The 22,005-nt window shown below is 49.3% G+C and overlaps 1 protein-coding gene across 2 annotated transcripts in view; it reads right to left on the reverse strand.

Moving 5' to 3' along the window:
- ARHGAP8 (Rho GTPase activating protein 8) overlaps window positions 1-22,005 on the reverse strand; it is a 95,238-nt gene that overhangs the window by 12,546 nt on the left and 60,687 nt on the right. For both annotated transcript variants that reach the window (XM_033233650.1, XM_033233651.1), the window contains 2 exons: window positions 3,365-3,438; window positions 707-784 (listed from right to left, as the gene is read on the reverse strand). In XM_033233650.1, coding sequence (XP_033089541.1) covers window positions 707-784; window positions 3,365-3,438 — 152 coding nt within the window. The remainder of the gene's footprint in view (window positions 1-706; window positions 785-3,364; window positions 3,439-22,005) is intronic.

Genomic DNA, 22,005 nt, shown 5'->3' on the forward strand with positions numbered 1-22,005 from the left:
CTCTGGCCTCATCAGCCCCTGCACCGCCCTCACTGCCTCCTCCTGGGCTCCCAGCGGAGGATGGGTTGGACTGCTGGCTTCTCTGTGGTGTGCTGTTGCTCCCAGCTACAATGCCAACTCTCTGAGGTCAGGGCAGTGGCAGACATGACACTGCAGGCCCCAGGTCTGAAACAGGCAGGCCTGAGCTTGGCCCGGTACAGACCCAATGCTCCATTTTTGTGATGCACAACTGGTCGTGGGAGCGAGTGGGATCGAGGGCAAGTCTTGTCAGCGGCTTCGTTAGTATCAGTGCTAGGCGTCCTCAGCTCAGAGGCCACTGCCCCTGCCCACAGGTTACACATGGCAATTAAGGAAGCCGTGCTGAGCCAGTTCGGGGGAGCTGCCAGATAAAAAACCAGCTTCCCTGCACTGCAGGGTGTCTCCTGAAAGCATGTGCCCACCTGGTGTGGATGGAGAGCCCCTAAAGGCAAAATAGCATCGTGTGGCCACCATGTCCCAGCAGGGTTGGGGGTCTGGACAAAGGGTCCCTACTCTGGACTACCAGTGGGCCCCTCGATGGCTCCTGGGCAGCTGCCCCCACTCTGAGTGTTTTCTGGGAGTTGGATGGGTTGTGGGGGCGGTGCTTCCCTGCCTCTGCTCTGAGGCCCGGGAGCGCTGTGATCGCTGGCCAGACAGCTCGGGGCTCAGGACTGCGGGACACCCTCACCTTGGTTGTAGAGCCTCTGGATCTCGCGGACCGTCTGCATGCTGGCGGATCTCCGGAACAGGCCCTCAGTGTGCAGGCCTGCAGGAGAGGAGCTTCCGGGCATCTCACAGATCCCAGCCCATTGGGCTTCCAGGACGTTATATGACACCCCCTTGCCCACGGCATCACCCACCTGTGGCTAGCCTCCACAAATTCATTTGTTCCTCAGATCTTTCCCATATTCCCCAGCCCGCCCGATTTCCCACCTCTGTGGTCCGTGGAAAGGGAAAGCAGAAACAGATTCTAAACTCAGACAGACCTAGGCTCTAGTCCAGCTCTGCCTACCAACTGTGTGACCTCAGAGAAAGCACTCAGCCTCTCTGAGCCTATCTGCCTTGTTTATCTACAGAGTAAGGCCATGAGCTCCTGTCTCCAAGGGCTGCAGAGAGGACTGGACATGCTGGTGCCCAGCACGTGCCTGGCACCCGGGAGGCCTCCAGACATATGGCTTCCCACAAGGGCTAGGGCTGAGCTGTCCAGCACAGCAGCCAGTAGCTGCACATGGGGATTGAACTTTAATTAAAATTAAATTAAAAATTTAGTCACTCAACTGCATGAACCTCATATGACCTGCCCTACTGGGCTACTGCCACAGGGGCTGGTGGCTGCTGTTTAGACAGCGAAGATACAGATGATGTCCAAGTTCGATTAGGCGATTCTGCTAAAGAGGTGATTGTCATCAAAGAAAACTTGTCTCCATTGTTGGTTTATAAAGAGGGTTTTCAGCACTGGTAACTGGCTTATGAAAGCAGCCCTGGGACGGAGGGAAGGGTTTCCTCTGGCCAGGCCCCTGCTGGCTCCAGAGCCAGGAAGAGAAACAGGCCTGAGCCTACCCTTGGGGGGCCTGCAGTGGATGACAGGGGTGCCCGGAACACCAGGACCTAGGACTGTGGCGCAGGCATCTGGAGGTGCAAGTCTTCTTGGGACTTGCAAGGCCTGACCTTCCCTTCTCCTCTCAGCTTCCTCCAAGCCCCACACGCTCGTGCACTCCCACAGCCATGGGCCTCTGCACCTGCTCTCCTCTCCGGGGCCTGTCACCCAGCATGGCCAGCTTCTCTCCGTCCTCAGAGCTCAGCTCTACTGCCCCTCCCTCAGGGAAGCCCCCCAACAAGGTCAAACCCCCTAACAGGGACCCCGGTCTGGCAGGGCCTCCTCCCCGACGAAGTCAGCACCTGGGTAGCTCTTGGTGGAACAGCTGCTGCTTCTATGTCCCGTGTGCTCACTTTGATGTCCCCAGAGTCTGGCACGAGGGAGGCACACAGCAAATGTCTCCTGAGTGAGTGACTGAATGATGGGGACGCGTGAAGAAGGCGGTTCTCTCCGGGAGGGGGGCAGAATGGGAGAGGGCTTACAGAAAGCAGGACCTAACCGGCAGAGGGCAAGGAGGGGCCGTCCAGGCCAGGGACAGTGTGGGGTCCTAGTGTGGGGTGCCCCCTGTACCTGCTCACCCGCCAGCCAAGCATCGTGACTCAGGGAAATACTGGGGACACAAGGTCTGGGGTGTGAGGGAGATGGCCCCCCATGCCCCCGCCCAGCACACCTACCCACTGATGCCATCCCCGTGTGCACAGACTCTCGTGCCAAAGCGCATTTCCTGGGCACCCTGTCCTACAGGTGAGGATGGGCTCTCCAGGCCCCACCTGTCTGAAGCCACCCACCTGGCCTGCTCCAAAGAGGAAACCAACCCACTTGTAACCAGAAGGTGCAGGGCCGAGGTGGTGGCTTTCAGAGCCACTGCATGGGAACTCCCCGCCGGGTGGAACGTGAGAAACGGACCACAGGGTGATGGGGTCTCAGGGGCCATGGTGCTGAGTCCGTGGCAGAGCTGGGGTCTGCTTTAGGGGCTTTGGCCATGTTGGGGGAATTCCCTGAGGAAGTGACCATTGAGCTGAGCTCTGGAGGCTGGAGGGAGCCAGCCCTGCCTAGGTGGTGGGGATGCGGGGAGGCACTCACTTCTTGTCTGACACCCACACATCTGCACTGCAGCACCCAGGCTGGGGACCACCTGGCCCACCGAGCACACCCGCACCTGTGGTGCCAGATAAGCCTCCCTGATGCCTGCTCCTCCGTGGGAACCTCTTTCCTCCCATTAAGGTAAAAGCAGCCTCCACACACCTCCTCCATGGACCTCAGTTCTAGCCTCAGGTGCTGTGGAGAGCCCACAAGGCTCGCCCCACTCCAAGTTCCTGACTGCCCCCACCCCACTGGCAATGGTGTCTGCAAATCAAAGTTGATCCCATCAGAGGAGCCCCCATTTCCAGAGGGCTTCCTATAGACCAGCACTGCCCGAGGTGCTTTGCAGCACTGTCTCATTTAGGGGTCACAAAAATCCTGCAAGTTAGGTACTGTTTGTTATTCACCTCACTGGACAGACAAGGGAATGGAGGCCCAGAGAGGGTGAGTAACTGGCCCCAGGTCACACAGCTAGTACACAGGAGAGACAGGATTCAAACCCAGACCATCCAAGACCAGAGACCAGACCTTGAGCCACTGTGCTTGAGCCCCTCCCTTCCTGGTCACACCCCCCGGCTTATGGGTGCTCAGGATCCAAGACAAACCACCCAGAGAGGTGCACCCAGCAGCCCTCATGTCACCCAGCTCGAGCCGGCCCTGTCTCACCTTTCTCTCTCAGGTACGTCACTGTGAACCTCAGCACAGGGGGGATGAGTTCGCCTTGATTTTTGTCTTTGAGGCTGAGAAAATAGAAAAGAAAGTTGCAGTTTTTACCTGAGTTTGATGGGTGATCATAATGAGAAGACGCGATGGTCCTCTCCATACCCCTGTGAAAACACAGGACCCAGGTACCATCCAGGGAGAGAGAGGCAGGCTCAGCCTTCAGGAAGTAGAGAGTCTGGAGGCCAAATAATAAAATGATAGTGCAGTATTTGAGAACTCCATGAGAGGGATATTTATGATACAGGGAAGACCTGGGAGTTGGAGAGAGCTTCCCCAGGGGGCAACTTCAGAGCTGGGTTTTGAGGGATGAGTAGGAGCCTGCCAGAGGACAAAAGAGAGAAGGGCATTCTACACAGGTAAGCCATACTGGGAAGTCCCAGCAGTATGAGATGGCTTGGCTGTGAGGGTAGAACATGAAGCCCAGGACTGGATGCTGATTCAGTTAAAAAATGTAGTTGACAAAAACCCAGCATGTTATCTGGGTTAACCTGTCTCTCACTGTGCTATTTTGAGACAGAGACTCACATAAAGAAATGTTGGCCAGGCGCAGTGGCACACACCTGTAATCCCAGCAGTTTGGGAGGCCAAGGCAGATGGATCACTTGAGCCCAGGAGTTCAAGACTAGCCTGGCCAACATGGTGAAATCCTGTCTCTACCAAAAATACAAAAGTTAGCCGGACCTGATGGTGTACACCTGTAATCTCAGCTACTCTCCAGGCTGAGGCAGGGACTCATTTGAACCCGTGAGGTGGAGGCTGCAGTGAGCTGAGATCGCGCCACTGCACTCCAGCCTGGGCGATAGAGCAAGACTCATTTCAAAAAATAAAATAAAATAGGCCGGGCTTGGTGGCTCACGCTTGTAATGCCAGCACTTTGGGAGGCCGAGACGGGCGGATCACGAGGTCAGGAGAACGAGACCATGGTGAAATCCCGTCTCTACTAAAAACACAAAAAATTAGCTGGGCGTGGTGGCGGGCGCCTATAGTCCCAGCTACTCAGGAGGCTGAGACAGGAGAATGGCATGATTAAATTGAGGATCTTGTTTTTTATCTTTTTATTTGCTTATTTTTTGAGACAGGGTTTCCCTATGTTGCCCAGGCACCTTCCTGGGATTATATGTGTGTGTCACCATGCTCAGATAAACTGAGGCTCCTGAGATGGGAGACTGACCAGGACTATATGGGGAGGCTCGATCCTATGGTCGGAATGTTCAGGCTCCATCAAATTTCCTAAGTTGAAATTGTAACCCCCAAAGTGATGGCATTAGGAGGTGGGCCTGTGTGAGGGGACTGGGTCACTGAGAATGTGATTAGTGCTCCCTTATTTTTAATTTTTTTAATTTTTTTTTTTTTTTGAGATGGAGTCTTGCTCTGTCACCCAGGCTGGAGTGCAGTGGCGCAAACTCTGCTCACTGCAAGCTCCGCCTCCTGGGGTCACGCCATTCTCCTGCCTCAGCCTCCCAAGGAGCTGGGACTACAGGCGCCGCCGCCACGCCCGGCCGATTTTTTGTATTTTTAGTAGAGACAGGGTTTCATCTTGTTAGCCAGGGTGGTCTCGATCTCCTGACCTCGTGATCCGCCTGCCTCCGCCTCCCAAAGTGCCGGATTACAGGCGTGAGCCACTGCGCCCGGCCTAGTGCTCTTTTAAAAGCAACCCCAGAGAGCTTCCCCTTTCTCCATGTGAGGATGCAGCTAGGAGGCACCATCTATGAACCAGCAAGCAGGTCCTCATCCTACACCGAATCCTCAGTACGAAAAGGGATGTGCCGGCTTCCTTGAGCAGTGAGCCAACGGCACTGACGAAAATCATTCCAACCAGACCACAAGAGGCGGTCCACGTCACAGCGGAACGGGCCCAGCGAGCTACAGTTACTTGCCCGAATCTGGTGGCACATAGACTTCCCAGCCTCCAGCTCTATAAGAAATAAATCTATGTTGTTTATAAGCCACTCCGTTTATGGTCCTTTGTCACAGCAACCGGAACAGATTAAGATACCCGACAGGATCACAAAGATCCTTGCAGAGGATCTTGTGAGCAGAAGGGAGAGGGGATGTAACAAGGGAAGCTGGGCCAGAGTGATGTGCTAAGAAAAAGATGGAAGGGAGGGCCAGGAGCCAAGGAGCATAGGCGCCTCTGGAAACTGGAAGACAAACGGATACCCCCTAAAGCCTCCAGAAAAAATGCAGCCCTGCCGAGATTCTGATTTCAGGACTTGCGACCTCCGGAATCGCAAGAAAATAAATATGTGCTGCTTTAAGCCACTTTGACAGCAGTCACAGGTCCCCAGGACTCTGTGTGGATCAACAGAATTTGACAGAACCGACGGTTCAGTTTCTGGGCCAGGTCCTTCTCTCCTGTCCTAAAGAGCCTGACTCTTCCCACCTGTGATCTCGGGAACCTTTGCGCTGGAAGCCCCGAGCTCCCCTGGATGAAACGCAGCTATCCTGGGAACGTCACGCTGGGGACACTGCGGGCACATGCTCCGGCCAACAGTCCCCACTGAGGCCAGAAGTGCAGGATCATGAGGCATGTCTTGGATGATCCTGGCCAGCCACCAGCTGGACACCACCACGTGCCCTCTGCCAATGCCCCACGGGCAAACTCACCTGGCCAAGTTCTGCCCAAATTCCACAAACACCAGGAGCCATGTAACATGGTTGCTGTTGGAAACTGCTAAGTCCTGAGCATCTGTGAAGCGGTAACAGGTAACGGAAGACTCGGTCATGATGGAAAGGGCCCGACTGAAACCCACCGGGCTGAGAGTGAAGCCTTTCCTCCATGTGTGTATCGTCTGCCTCATTTCCACCATCATTTCATGAACCCAAGTTAGAGATCAGAGGAGGGCACTGGAAGAGGCCAGGTGACCAGCTCAAAGTCCCGTAACCGAGAGGTGGCACGGGGAGGCCAGCCCGGCCTGGGCTTCCATCTCTGCTCCTCCTGCTGGGCTCCATGGCCCCCTGCGAACGTCTCTATGTCAGAAGATTTTCAGGTGAACATGGTATCGAGCGTGCTTTAGTTTTATTCCAAGATTTACAGAAGAATCCGCTGATCCACTTAAATGGCGATTAAAACTCTGGCCACAGCCATAAGGCTTCTGCATATCCTCATCTCGATGGATGGTTTGGTTTCACGGCAATTTCACTTTTGCTGAAGCTGCACACTGGGGACACTGAGCAGCAATCCACAGCTCCCCGAGGTGCCGTGGGGCCTGGTGTGGGCTTCAGGAGGTCCTGCTGCTGCAGGAATACAGACCTGGCCCCCCCGCCTCTTTCCCATCTTGGTTTCCACTCTGCGAGGGAGAAGGTGTCCCGGAGCCCACAGAGACAGTGTCCCTGGGGAGGGAGGAATGTGGCAGGCAGGTCTTTTTCTCCCAGGATGCGCCAAAGTTAAAGGCTCTTTTCCTCCCCTCTGCCTCCTTAAGGAGCCAGACAGACCCTTCCAAGCCCTGGCCCTCCCTGTCCTTAGGAGCTAAATCACCACTGGCCAGTTTCCTTATCCTCTCCAGCCTCAGTTTTTCAAATGGAAAGCAGAAATGCTGGCGCTCTCTCTCCAGGGTCTGCAAATGTTAAACGGCAAGGGAGGTGCAGGCTTTGCTGAGCTACAAGCCAACGGCACTGATGAAAATCGTCCCAATGCCAGGGGCTGAGCAGCCTCCCAGGCCGCACACAGGTGGTCCATCTCACAGCTGAACAAATGGGCCCAGTGAGCTACAGTGACTTATCTGGGTTCACGCAGCTGGAGAGCCTGCATCCATTGATTCCAAAGCCCTGGCTGGCTACTGTTCCTGGGGAGGGGGCCTCAATGAGTCCTGCTGAACAGGCGGGACAACGCAGAGTTATGAGGAGAACGAGTTCCTGAAAGATCCCTTTGCCTACTGCTTTGTCTCTGCACTATCCTGTAAAAGTAGACTCTCAGGCGGGGAATGGTGGCTCATGCCTACAATCCTGCACCTTGGGAGGCTGGGGTGGGTGGATCACTTGAGGTCAGGAATTCCAGACCAGCCTGGGCACTATGGAGAAACCCTGTTTCTACTACAAATACAAAAATTAAGGCCGGGCATGGTGGCTCACACCTGTAGTCCCAGTACTTTGGGAGGCCGACACAGATCACGAGGTCAGGAGTTTGAGACCAGCTTGACCAACATGGTGAAACCCCATCTCTGCTAAAAATGCAAGAATTAGCCAGGTATGGTGGTGCATGCCTGTAATCCCAGCTACTCAGGAGGCTGAGGCAGGAGAATTGCTTGAACCCAGGAGGCGGAGGTTGCACTGAGACAAGATCATGCCATCACACTCCAGCCTGGATGACAGAGCAAGACTCCATCTCAAAAAAAAAAAAAAAATTAGCCAGGCATGGTGGCGCACTCTTATAATCCCAGCTACCTGGGATGCTGAGGCAAGAGAATCATTTGAACCTGGGAGGTGGAGGTTGCAGTGAGCTGAGACTGCGCCACTGCACTCCAGCATGGGAGACAGAGCAAGACTCCATCTCAAAACAAATAAATAAAAAATAAAATAAAAGACTCTTGGAGCAGGAAGAGACTCTGAGATTATCCAGCCCAACCTCTTCAGGCAGATGAGAAAACTGAGGTCTCCAAAGAGGAGAGACTTGCCCAGAGCTGCCACGCTCCTAGCCAAGCGTGTTTTCCGCTGCCTGTGCATTTGAGGAGCACCCACATCTACGCTGAGGCTCTCACAGCTAGCAGAAGAACAGGGCCCCGACATAAAATGATCACTCTCCATAGAGCAGCAACCCACAATTTGGGTTTCTCCTCCCCTGCTCATCCCCTACTTGCTGGCTCAGAGAGAGGCTTGTTCAATGGACTGACAGAGTCAGCGCTGTGCATAACAATGACCCCAGGGGACTGTGGTTGGCAGGTGTGCTGCTTCCTGGCTGGGCGAGGATGCCCAGGGCGGCGGCGAATCGTATCATGCCACGTTCATCTCGTGCATCTCAATGTGTGCAGGCCGGGGTCAGGTCTCAGCAAGGATGCACAAACTGCATTAAACCCACACCATGAACTAAAGTTCCAAGATGCACCCTGGAGCACAGAGCACAGTTCGCTGGTCAGCAGAGTGTGCTCTGCGGCCAATCACTCCCACCTGGCTTTCCGACAGTCGTCCGCCCACTGGAGGGCATCGGGGATTCTCAGCACATAATTCTTGCTTGTACCCTTCCCCTCGGGAGATGTGCTTAGAGTAATTCAGAGCATGTTTTTTCTCTGGTTTTGCATGCAAGGAATGCACAAATAAGGAGAAATTGTGACTTTTTAAAAACAGTAGGGACTGGGTGCAGTGGTTCATTCCTGTAATCCCAGCACTTTCGGAGGTCAAGGTGGGTGATCACCTGAGGTCAGGAATTCGAGACTAGCCTGGCCAACAGAGTGAAACCCCGTCTCTACCAAAAATACAAAAATTAGCCAGGTATGATGGCATGCCTGTAATCCCAGCTACTCAGGAGGCTAGGGCAGGAGAATTGCTTGAACCAGGGAGGTGGATGTTGCAGTGAGCTGAGATCGTGCCATTGCACTCCAACGTGGGTGACAGAGTGAGATTCTGTCTCAAGACAAACAACTGAAAGAAAGAAAGAAAAAGGAAGAAAGAAAGAAAGAAGAGAAGAGAAGAGAAAAGAAAAAAGAAAAGAGAAGGGAAGGGGGAGGGAGGAATGGCAACCTGAAATTACAGTGATAGCGGGGAGTGCTGATGAGCAGGCCTGCCTCAGTTGGGCACCCAGGCTTTTCCCAACCCTCTTAGATAGTCATGCATCTTCTAAATGTAACATCTCCCCTCCCAATATTTGAAATGGGATGAATGGCTGCAGCTTGCATCACTGACCTGCAAAGTTCTCAGTCACAGAGTCAGCCAGGGAGGTCCTGGATGCCCACAGAAATGGGCAGTGCATGTGAACGATCACAGTGACCACTGTGTACTGAGGACCTACTGTGTACTGAGGACCTACTGTGCACCACAGGCAATACTAAAGCCCACTCACTGCATCACTGTGCCTCTATTTTTATAGAGGACAAAACAGGCTCAGGAAAATTATTGTGTCTAGAGTCACACAGCCTAGGGTTGGATAGAGCCAGGGTTCAAATTAAAATCTGACTTCAAAGTCCTTATTATACCTGAGTTCAAAAGACAAGCAGTGTGGCACACACCTGTAATCCCAGCTACTCAGGAGGCTGAGGCAGGAACATTACTTGGCCCCAAGAGTTTGAAAGAGCCTCGGCAACATAGTGAGATCCTGTCTCACCAAAAAAAAAAAAAAAAAAAAAAAAAAAGGTACAGATCACAGCCTTGCATTTAGAGTTAGGATTTGGTACGAGGTGGAGGTGCTGTGAGGTGAAAGGTGGCAACAAGGCACTGGAATCCTGTAGTCTCATATGTGCAGGGCTGCCTCTCTTTGTAGGTAGATGGGGAATGAGAAACTGCTTGGTATCCTTAGCGAGGTCAGTCCCCAAAACTCTAATGGGGTAGAGGTTCTGGCAAGTCAGGTTGGCACACATGGCTCAGAACCAGAGCCTATGGGAGGCCAGTGTCCCACCCTGGAGGCTAATCGAAAAGAGAAGGACAGTATACTCTCCAGACAGCCACACGGTACAGGAGGCCGAAGAAGAGCATATCTCAAACACACAGGGAAAAAGAGACTAGAAAGACAGATACTTATCAGTTCTTTTCTAACAAAAGCGAGCCCTGGCTCAGTTAAAACCTTGGCTCTGGGAGGTAAGCAAAAACTACAAGGGCCACATGATCCTCCTTGATAAGAAGATCACCATCAGATCATGTTTCTTCCAGTGGCAAAGAAGGAGTGTTAGAGTGGGGTGGAAGACAACACCCAAAAGTTATATTCTCTGAAGAGTCTGCAAGTCCCCAATCCTTCTTTTTTTTTTTTGGAGACTGAGTCTCACTCTGTTGCCAGGCTGGAGTGCAGTGGTGCGATCTTGGCTCACTGCAACCTTCGCCTCCTGGGTTCAAGTGATTCTCCTGCCTCAGCCTCCTGAGTAGCTGGGACTACAGGCACCTGCCATCACGCCCAGCTAATTTTTTTGTATTTTTAGTAGAGATGGGGTTTCACCATGTTGGCCAGGATGGTCTCAATCTCTTGACCTTGTGATCCGCCCGCCTCGGCCTCCCAAAGTGCCGGGACTACAGGCATGAGCCACTATGCCCGGCTCCACAATCCTTCTTAATTAGAACTAGATTGTTATAAATTAAGATATAAATTCTAATCCCTAAGGCAACAATTGAGAAAATACTTTAAATATATACATAGCAAAAGAAACAAAAAATTGAAATGGTATGCTAGAAAGTATGTATTTAACACAAAAGAAGGTATTAATGAAGACATAAAGGAACAAAAAAGACATAAGACATATAGAAAACAAATAGCAAAATAGCAGACGTAACTCCTGCCTTATAAGTAATCACACTAAATATAAATGGATTAAATAATAAAGAAGGTGGAATGGGGAAAAACATGACCTAATTATATGCCGCCTGCAAGAGACATATTTTAGCTTCAAAGACACAAATAGGTTGAAAGTAAACCTATTTCCAACCTAGATACAAAAATACACTAAGCAAACAGTAACTAAAAAGAGCTGTAATGGCTATACTAATATCAGACAAAATAGACTAACACAAAAATTGTTACTAGCGGCAAGGAAGGACATTTTTCTCATCATGCAAGGATTCATAAGAAAGTAAGAATCATAAAAATTTACGCACCTAACAATACAGCTCCTAAACATATGAAGCCAAAACAGATAGAACTGAAGGGAGAAATAAATAATTTTAAAATAATACTGCAGACTTCAATCCCCTGCTTTCAATAATAAATAGAACAACTGGGCAGAAATTGACAGAGAAATAGAAGACTGAAAAACACTAAAAACCAAGTAGACTTAACTGACATTTATAGAGCACTCCACCCAACAATAATAGAATGTACATTTTTCTCATGTGTCCATTGAATATTCTCCAGGCTAGACCATATGTTATACCATATAACAAGCCTCCATAAATCTAAAGTTAAATCATACAAGGTAAGTTATCTAATTATAATAAAACTAAAAATCAATACAGATATGTGAAAATTTAACAACAGACTCCTAGAAACCAATGAATCAAAGAAAAAAATTACAAGAGAAATTAGAAAATATTTTAAGATTAAAATGGTGGAAATAATACACTAACAGATACACCTATTGCAGAACTTACAGAAATTTATAGCCATAAACGCTTACATTGCAAAAAGAAAGATTCCAAAATAATAAACATTCCACCTTAAAAAACTAGAAAAAGAAAATGAACTAAATCTGACACAGGCAGAAAGAAGAAAATAGTAAAGATTAGAGTAGAAATAACGAGAAAATAGGAAAATAATAGAGAACATCATCAAAACCAAAAGTTGGCTCCTTGAAAAGATCAACAAATTGACAAGTTTTTACCTAGACTGACCAAGGAAAAAAAAGGGTGAAGATTCAAATTACTATAATCAGGAATGAAAGAGGAAACATTATTAGTGACATTATACAAATAAAAGGATTATGAAGAAGTACTATGAACAATTACATGCCAAAAATTAGAAAATCTAGAGGAAACGAACAAATTCCTGGAAAGACACAAACTATCAAAATTGACTCAAGAAGAAATATAAAATATGAATAAATACAACAAGCAAAGAGGTTACATTAGTAATTTTTTAAATTTTTATTTTATTTTTATTTATTTATATATATTTTTGAGATGGAGTGTCGCCCTGTGGCCTGGGCTGGAGTGCAGTGGCCGGATCTCAGCTCACTGCAAGCTCCACCTCCCGGGTTCACGCCATTCTCCTGCCTCAGCCTCCCGAGTAGCTGGGACTACAGGGGCCCGCCACCTCGCCCGGCTAGTTTTTTGTATTTTTTAGTAGAGACGGGGTTTCACCATGTTAGCCAGGATGGTCTCGATCTCCTGACCTCGTGATCCGCCCGCCTCGGCCTCCCAAAGTGCTGGGATTACAGGCTTGAGCCACTGCGCCTGGCCACATTAGTAATTTTAAAACTTCCCACAAAGTAAAGCCTAAGATCAGATGGCTTCAGTGGTGAATTCTGTCAAATGTTTAACAAATTAACTCTAATACAGTGCAAATTCTTCCAAAAAATAGAAGCAGAGGAAACACTTCCCAACTCATTCTGAGGCCAGTATCACCAAAACCAGACAAAGATATCGTAAGACAAGAAAATGACAAACTAATATCTCTTATAAATACAAAATCCTCAACAAAATACAAGCAAAGCAAATCCAGTAATACATGAAAAAGATTACACACCATGAACACAAATTATTTATCCCAGGAATACAAGGATTATTCAACATATAAAAATCAATCAATATAATACACCATATCAATAGTATGAAGGACAAAAGCCATGTGATTATCTCAACGGTGATGAAAAGCATTTGACAAACCTAACACCTTTACATGAACAAACAAACCAACCACTCAACAAACTAGAAACAGAAATGATGTTCCCAGCCTGGGCAACATAATGAGACCCTGTCTCTACAAAACAAATTTAAAAGTTAACCAGGTGTGGTGGTATATACCTATAGTACCAGCTACTCGGGAAACTGAGACAGGAGGATCACTGCAGCCCAGGAGTTTGAGGTTGCACTGATCTATAATTGCACCACTGCACTCCAGCCTAGGCCACAGAAGGAGACTCTATCTCAAAATAAATAAACAAATGAATAAAAATTAAAAAGAAAAGAAAAAAGATGTTTCTTTTTTTTCTTTTTTTTTTTGAGGCGGAGTCTCACTCTGTCGCCCAGGCTGGAGTGCAGTGGCACCATCTCTGCTCACTGCAAGCTCTGCTCCCTGGGTTCCCGCCATTCTCCTGCCTCAGCCTCCCGAGTAGCTGGGACTACAGGTGCCCGCCACCACGCCTGGCTAATTTTTTGTATTTTTTAGTAGAGACGGGGTTTCACCGTGTTAGCCAGGATGGTCTCAATCTCCTGACCTTGTGATCTGCCCACCTCAGCCTCCCAAAGTGCTGAGATTATAGGTGTGAGCCACCACGCCCGGCCAAAATATGTTTCTTAACTTGATAAAGGGCATCTATGAAAAGCACACGGCTAACATTATACTTAGTAGTGACGGACTAACTGTTGATTCTTTTTTTGTTGTTGTTTTTAATAGACACAGAGTCTTGCTATGTTGCCCATGCTAGTCTTGAACTCACAGCCTCAATCAAACCTTCCACCTCAGTCTCCCAAATAGCTGGGATTATAGGTACATGCTGCTCAGCCCAGCTTAACTGCTGATCCTTAAGATCAGGAATAAGACAAGGATGTCTGCTGTCATCATTTTTATTCATATTGGAGGTTACAGTCAGGCACAATTAGGCAATAACAGGCATTAGGTTGAAAAGAAAGAAGTAAAGCCATCTCTACTTGTAGATGACATGATCCTGGATATAGAAAATTCTAAAAAATCCACACACAAAAAAACTTTAGAACTAATAAGTTCAGGGCCGGGCGCGATGGCTTAAGCCTGTAATCCCAGCACTTTGGGAGGCCAAGACGGGCGGATCACGAGGTCAGGAGATCAAGACCATCCTGGCTAACACGGTGAAACCCCGTCTCTACTAAAAAATACAAAAATCTAGCCGGGCGAGGTGGGGCGAGGTGGCGAGCGCCTGTAGTCCCAGCTACTCGGGAAGCTGAGGCAGGAGAATGGCGTAAACCCGGGAGGCGGAGCTTGCAGTGAGCTGAGATCCAGCCACTGCACTCCAGCCCGGGCGACAGAGCGAGACTCCGTCTCAAAAAAAAAAAAAAAAAAAAAACCAAACAAACAAAAAACAAGTTCACTAGGGTTGCAGGACACAAGATCAATATATTTTAAAAATGTATTTCTAGAAACTAGCAATCAGCAACAAAAAGATAGATTAAAAATTACATTGATGGCCAGGTGTGGTGGCTCACGTCTGTAATCCCAGCATTTTGGGAGGCCGATGCAGGCAGATCACCAGAGGTCAGGAGTTTGAGACCAGCCTGGCCAAGATGGTGAAACCCCATCTCTACTAAAAATACAAAATTAGCTGGGTGTGGTGGCTACAGGTGACTACATCTGTAGTCCCAGCTACCCGGGAGGCTGAGGCAGGAGAATCACTTGAACCCAGAAGGCAGAGGTTGTAGTGAGCTGAGACCACTGCACTCCAGCCTAGGCAACAGGGCAAGACTCTGCCTCAAAAAAAAAAAAAAAAAAAAAAAAAAAAAAAAAAAAAAAAAAACCTTACATTGACAATAGCATCACAAATTAAAAAAAAAAAAATTAACAAAAAAGTTCAAAAAACTGGTACAGTGAAAACTATAAAATACCATTGAAAAAAAGTTAAAAGACCTAAATAAATAGAAAGACATCCCATGTTCATGGATTAGAAGACTACTATTAAGATGGCAATACCCTCAAAATTGGGCTACACTCATAGCACAAGCCCTATTGAAATCCCAGCTGCCTTTTACAGAAATGAACAAGCTGATACTAAAATGAATATGGAAATTAAAGAGATACAGAATAGCCAAAACAATCTTGAAAAAAAAGTTGGAGGGCTCACACTTCCCAATTTCAAAACTTACTACAAAGCTACAGTAATCAAGATTGTGTGGTGCTGGCATAAAGATAAACATACAGACCAACAGACAAGAATTAGAGTGCCCAGAAATAAACTCTCATGTTTATGGCCAATAAACCCTCATGTTTATTGGTTTTTGACAAGGTACCAAGACAACTGAATGGGGAAAAGTATTTTCTTTTCTTTTTTTAGAGATGGAGTTTTGCTCTTGTCACCCAGGCTGGAGTGCAATGGCATAATCTCAGCTCACTGTAACCTCCGCCTCCCAGATTCAAGTGATTCTCCTGTCTCAGCCCCTCAAGTAGCTGGGATTACAGGAGCCTGCCACCATGCCAGCAAATTTTTTTATGTTATTAGTAAAGACAGGGTTTCACCATGTTGGTCAGGCTGGTCTCGAACTCCTGACCTCAGGGGATCGACCCGCCTCAGCTACCAAAGTGCTGGGATTACAGGCGTGAGCCACCGTGCCTGGCCAGGAAAAGTCTTTTCAAAAAATGGTGCTGTAACAACATGCAAAGAAGCAAATCGGACCTCACGTCACAACACATAGAAAAATCTACTCAAAACGTTATCAGACCCAAATCTAACAGCTAAATGGTAAAACTCTTGGAAGAAAACATAGGCATGAATTGTCACGGCCTTGGATTTGGCAATGATTTCTTAGATAAAACACCAAAAGCACAAGTGACAAAAGAAAAAAATAGATAAACTGAACTTCATCAAAATGTAACTTTTATGCTTCAGAAGATACCATCAAAAGGTGCAAAGACAACACATAGGATGGAAGAAAACACTGGCACACCATACATCTGATAAGGGCCTAGGATCTAGCATGTATCAACAAATCTTTACAACAATGAAAAGACAGTTCAAACAAAAAATAGGCAAAGGATCTAGTGAATATACATTTCTCCAAAGAAGGTAAACAAAGGGCCGATGAGTACATGAAAAGATGCTTAACAGCATTAGGCATCAGCAAAATGTGAAACAAAGCTATAATGAACTACACTTGACACCTACTAGGATGGCTATGATGAAACATAAAAAACAGAGCAGCCTCGGTGGCTCATACCTGTCATCCTAGCATTTTGGGAGACCAAGATGGGTGGATTATCTGAGGTCAGGAGTTCGAGACCAGCCTGGCCAACATGGTGAAACCTCGTCTCTATTACAAATACAAAAAAATTAGCTGGGCGTGGTGGCACATGCCTGTAGTCCCACATCCTCGGGAGCGTGAGACAGGAGAATCTGCTTGAATGCAGGACGTGGAGGTTGCAGTGAGCCAAGATCATGTCATTGCACTCCAGCCTGGGTGACAGAGCAAGAGTTTGTCTCAAAAAACAAAAAAAAAAACAACAAAAAAAATTAGCTGGGTATGGTGGCAGTTACCTGCAATCCCAGCTACTCAGGAGGCTGAGGCAGGAGAATCATCTGAACTGGAAGGCAGAAGTTGCAGTGAGCCAGACTATGCCACTGCACTCCAGCCTGGGCAATGGAGCAAGAAACCACCTAAAAAAAAAAAAAAAGTAATGGCCAGGTGCAGTGGCTCATGCTCGTAATCCCAGCATTTTGGGAAGCTGAGGCGAATGGATCACCTGAGGTCAGGAGTTTGCGACCAGCCTGGCCAACATGGCAAAACCCTGTCTCTACTAAAAATACAAAATTTAGCCGGGCGTGGCAGCGTGCACCTGTAGTCCCAGTTACTCGGGAGGCTGAGACAGGAGAATCGTTTGAACCCGGGAGGCAGAGGTTTGCAGTGAGCAGAGATCATGCCGCTGCACTCCAGCCTGGGCAACACAGTGAGACTCCCTCTCAAAAAAAAAAAGAAAAAAGAAAAAAAAATGCCAGAGCTCAGCCATGACCTGTTCCACCCAGCCCTAAGGACACCTCAAGCTCTGCCCTGTACCCACCTCCCCCAGCTGCCCACACAGGCCTCAGGTTTCCATTTTTCCTCTTCAGGGATGGCAAGCAAAGACCTCTTGAATCTTTGACTTCCCTTTAATATATTAATTAGCTCATTCTAAGGTGATAGCTTTCTGCTGTATGCTTTTGAACTTAACTCGGCAAATTAACATTTGTGAATAGGATTCAGCAATGAATTTTAATGACTTTCATTCATTCACAGTCCAAACAAATTACATATCTAGTGCTTCCTTTAAAATGTTTATTGCCATTTTATTATAATCATTGGCAATGAAACCACATATTAATTTAAAGAGGCAACTGTATGGATTCTCTCTCCAAGTGGCACACGCAGTGTGGCCCATTGTCCCGAAAGCAGCTAAGGACCGGACTTTTAGAGTTACAACTGGCCCTGGAGAGGGATGGACTATGGCAAGGTGACAGTTAAAGTCAACGGCCCTGCATTAGTACGTTCTGAAAGGCGCCTGCTCAGAAGGCAGCGTATCTCTTGGTGGCCTTCTAGGAGTCAAGGCCTACAGCCATGGCTAACCATTTTCCCACACTTCACTCAGGTAGATGGCTTTCGAAGTCTGTGAGCTGTGCTTGTTTTTTCTTTTTGTTTTTCTTTCTTTTTTTTTTTTTTGAGACGGAGTCTCGCTCTGTCGCCCAGGCTGGAGTTCAGTGGCCGGATCTCGGCTCACTGCAAGCTCCGCCTCCCGGGTTCACGCCATTCTCCTGCCTCAGCCTCCCGAGCAGCTGGGACTACAGGTGCCCGCCACCTCGCCCGGCTAGATTTTTGTATTTTTTAGTAGAGACGTGTTAGCCAGGATGGTCTCGATCTCCTGACCTCGTGATCCACCCGTCTCGGCCTCCCAAAGTGCTGGGATTACAGGCTTGAGCCACCGCGCCCGGCCTTCTTTCTTTCTTTCAAGAGGGAGTCTCTCTCTGTCTCCCGGGCTGGAGTGCGGTGGCAAAGTCTTGGCTCACTGCAACGTCCGCCTCCCGGGTTCAAGCAATTCTACCGCCTTAGCTTCCCGAGTAGCTGGGATTATAGCCACGTGGCACCAAGCCTGACATTTTTTTTTTTTTTTTTTGTATTTTTTAGTAGAGACGGGGTTTCACCATACTGGCCAGGCTGGTCTTGAACTCCTGACCTCAGTTGATCCACCCGCCTCGGCCTCCCAAAGTGTTGGGATTACAGATGTGAGCCACCACACCCGGCCTTTGTTTTTCCTTTTTAAAGTTTTGTTAGATGATAAGAAGAGAGAAGTGACTCTGAACAATAAAATAAGAGATGAGAAAGGCGTGGCTGGAGTCTCCCAGCTAAGGACCCACCCCTAGGCCCCTGTGTGTCAGAGCACATGCAAGCAGTATCAGCCCAGCAGAGCCCCAGTAATGGGCTGGAGGCACAGGCTTGGGCCAGGTGTGGTGGCTCACACATGTAATCCCAGTAGAAGGCCGAGGCAGGTGAATCACTTGAGGTCAGGAGTTCGAGACCAGCCTGGCCAACATGGTGAATCCCCGCCTGTACTAAAAATACAAAAAATTTAGCTGGGTGTGGTGGCGTGTGCCTGTAGTCCCAGCTAATCAGGAGGCTGAGGCAGGAGAATTGCTTAAATCCGGGAGGCAGAGGTTGCAGGGAGCCAAGATCCTGCCACTACACTCCAGCCTGGGCAAGAGAGTGAGACTCCACCTCAAAAAAAAAAAAAAAAAAAAAAAAATCTGGTCTGCTGGCTCAGCCTGCTCAAGGGCTGAGTTCTCATCAGCGCCCCCAGGAGGAGCCTGAGGTCACTGCAGGTGCCTGCCCAGCTCAGCATTCCTGGGCGGCCCCTAAGGGAGGGTAGCAGCTGAAGAGTGGTTCATACCCGCATATTCTCACAATGTCTGAAAAAGGAAAAGGAAGTACTATTTGCTAGTAAACTACGTGTTCCAGATATATTTGGGGTGTACATTCTATTTCAACATATATTCTCCTGCTCGTGTTCCAGATATATTTGGGGTGTACATTCTATTTCAACATATATTCTCCTGCTCATTTACTGGCAAAGTGCTTACAAAATGTCTAAGTGGCAACCCCTTGTGTGTGTGCCTAGTTGGGGAAGGCGAGGGTGAAACAGCTGTGCTGTTCAGTACAACTGTCAAAAGTCACATGCGACAGTTCTAACTGAAATTAGTTAAAATGAAATACAATTAGAAATTCAGCGTCGGCCGGGCACGGTGGCTCAAGCCTGTAATCCCAGCACTTTGGGAGGCCGAGACGGGCAGATCACGAGGTCAGGAAATCGAGACCATTCTGGCTAACACGGTGAAACCCTGTCTCTACTAAAAAAATACAAAAAAACTAGCCGGGCGAGGTGGCGGGCGCCTGTAGTCCCAGCTACTTGGAGGCTGAGGCAGGAGAATGGCGGGAACCCGGGAGGCGGAGCTTGCAGTGAGCTGAGATCCGCCACTGCACTCCAGCCTGGGCGACAGAGCGAGACTCCGTCTCAAAAAAAAAAAAAAAAAAAAAAAGAAATTCAGCGTCGGCCGGGCACGGTGGCTCAAGCCTGTAATCCCAGCACTTTGGGAGGCCGAGACGGGCGGATCACAAGGTCAGGAGATCGAGACCATCCTGGCTAATAAGGTGAAACCCCGTCTCTACTAAAGAATACAAAAAAACTAGCCGGGCGAGGAGGCGGGCGCCTGTAGTCCCAGCTACTTGGGAGGCGGAGGCAGGAGAATGGCGTGAACCTGGGAGGCGGAGCTTGCAGTGAGCTGAGATCCGGCCACGGCACTCCAGCCTGGGCGACAGAGCCAGACTCCGTCTCAAAAAAAAAAAAAAAAAAAAAGAAATTCAGCGTCTGCACCAGCCACACGCAAGCACTACCATACCGGGCCACGCAGACCAGGTCCATTCTAACAGAGAGTTCCATCAGACGGTGCTGGTCTCAGGGCCCATGCTGGGGCACCAATGGTCCCCTTTACTGTGATACACCCGAGATGCCCACCCAGCTTCACATTTGCACCCCAGGCCCAGCCCTCTCCTAGGCTCAAGCACCCTGGAAGCAATCTTTGCTGGCTCTGGAAACAAGATTTAGACACACTTCCCTCCCCCTAGACTCACAACTACCCACTACTCACTACCACCTGATTTATTTTCAGGTGGCCCCAGTAACTAATTACCCTCAACTCGGTAGCTTAAAACAACACAAATGAGCCAGGCGAGGTGGCTCACACCTGTAATCTTGGCACTTTGGGAGGCCAAGGCAGGTGGATCACCTGAGGCCACGAGTTCAAGACCAGCCTGGCCAACATGGTGAAACCCAATCTCTATTAAAAATACAAAAATTAGCCAGGCGTGGCAGTGGGCGCCTATAATCTCAGCTACTTGGGAGGCTGAGGCAGGAGAATCGCTTGAACCCGGGGAGCGGAGGTTGCAGTGAGCTAAGGTCACACCACTACACTGCAGCCTGGGGGACAGAGCAAGACTCCGTCTCAAAAAAAAAAAAAGCGAAACAAACAAATAAAACACCCAAATGTATTATCTCACATCCTGGAGGTGTCAGGAGTTAAAAAGGGGTTGACCCGACTGTGTTCCACCTGGAGGCTCCGGGGAGAATCCGTTCCTTGCCTTTTTCAGTTTCTAGAGGTGCCTGAGTACCTTGGCTTCTGGCCCCGCACCTCTGACTCTGACCCTCCTGCCTCTCTCTTGTAAAGATGCTGGCGATTGCTTTGGGCCCACCAGAGAACCCAGAATAACCCCCCATCCCAAGATCCTTCACTTAATCACTTCTGCAAAGCCCCTTTTACCACGTAAGGTGACCTAATCACAGGTTCTGGGAATGAGGGCATGGACGTCATTGGGGTCCATGACTCTGCCTCCCTCCCTATCCTCCCTGAGCTCCACCACTCTCGGCCAAGAAAGAAGCAGGCAAGACTCCAGGGCGGAATCCACTCCCCTCCAACCCCAGGAACGCCCTTGTCCACATGGCTCAGGAAGGGCGGGTGACCGACGCATCTCCTCTCCCGGCCCAGATGCCACCCAGAGCCCCCTCAGTTCTCAAAATGTTTCAAAATCTACCCTGGGTGGCCAGGTGCAGTGGCTCACGCCTGTAATCCCGGCACTTTGGGAGGCTAAGGTGAGTGGATCGCTTGAGGTCAGGAGTTCGAGACCAGCCAGGCAACATGATCAAACTCTCTCTCTACTAAAAATACAAAAATAATAGCCAGACATGGTGGCAGGTGCCTGTAATCCCAGCTACTCAGGAGGCTGAGGCAGGAGAATAGCTTGAACCCAGGAGGTGGAGGTTGCAGTGAGCTGAGATGGAGCTACTGTACTCCAACCTGAGAGGCAGAGCAAGACTCTGCTCCCGCTACCCCCAAGAAAAGATTGTATAACAGAAATAAGGAAACAAGCTGAGAGAAGAGGTGAGTTTGAGGTCATGCGGCTGATAAAGGGTATTAGGGAGGACAAGTTACGCTGCAGTAACAAGGACCCCTAAATCTCAGTGGCTGAGTCTAGCACAAGCCTGTCTTTTCTATGCCTGTGTCCAGCCTGGGTGTTAGCAGGGTGCACGGTGATGCGGGGATCAGGGATGCAGAGTGACCAGGCACCGTGTCTACCTCACCCAGGCCTGTACATGACCATGAGAGGCAGCTGCCCACTGGCTCCGGAAGCTTCTTCTGAGCACGACACGCCCCACATCCACACCTAAGCACATTCCATGACCACGCCCTCCTTGAAGGTGGTGGGAAGTGTATGCCCAGAGGGCAGCAGTGACAGAAGCTGGGGTGGGAACCCCGGAGACCCCCATCTGCTACCTACTGCCGGTCCCCCCACTAGGCACAAAGCAGCGAGCACGCCCCCCCCCCGACCATCAGGCACAGAGCAGCAAGCACACAGCCCCCACCAGGCACCAAGCGCCGAGCCGCAGCCTTAGTGAGGAGCTCAGGCTTTATCTTTCCTGCAGGGTGAAACTTGGCTGCTGGAGACAAAAGTCTGGGGAAAATGTCTCTGGACTCAGAAGCGCCCCACAGCTCCCAGGGCTCCAGGGCACAGAAGCAGGCACATCCCCGGCTCACTTA

This window comes from Trachypithecus francoisi, unplaced genomic scaffold (assembly GCF_009764315.1).
Source record: "Trachypithecus francoisi isolate TF-2019V2 unplaced genomic scaffold, Tfra_2.0 Lachesis_group14, whole genome shotgun sequence".
Lineage (NCBI taxonomy): Eukaryota > Metazoa > Chordata > Mammalia > Primates > Cercopithecidae > Trachypithecus > Trachypithecus francoisi.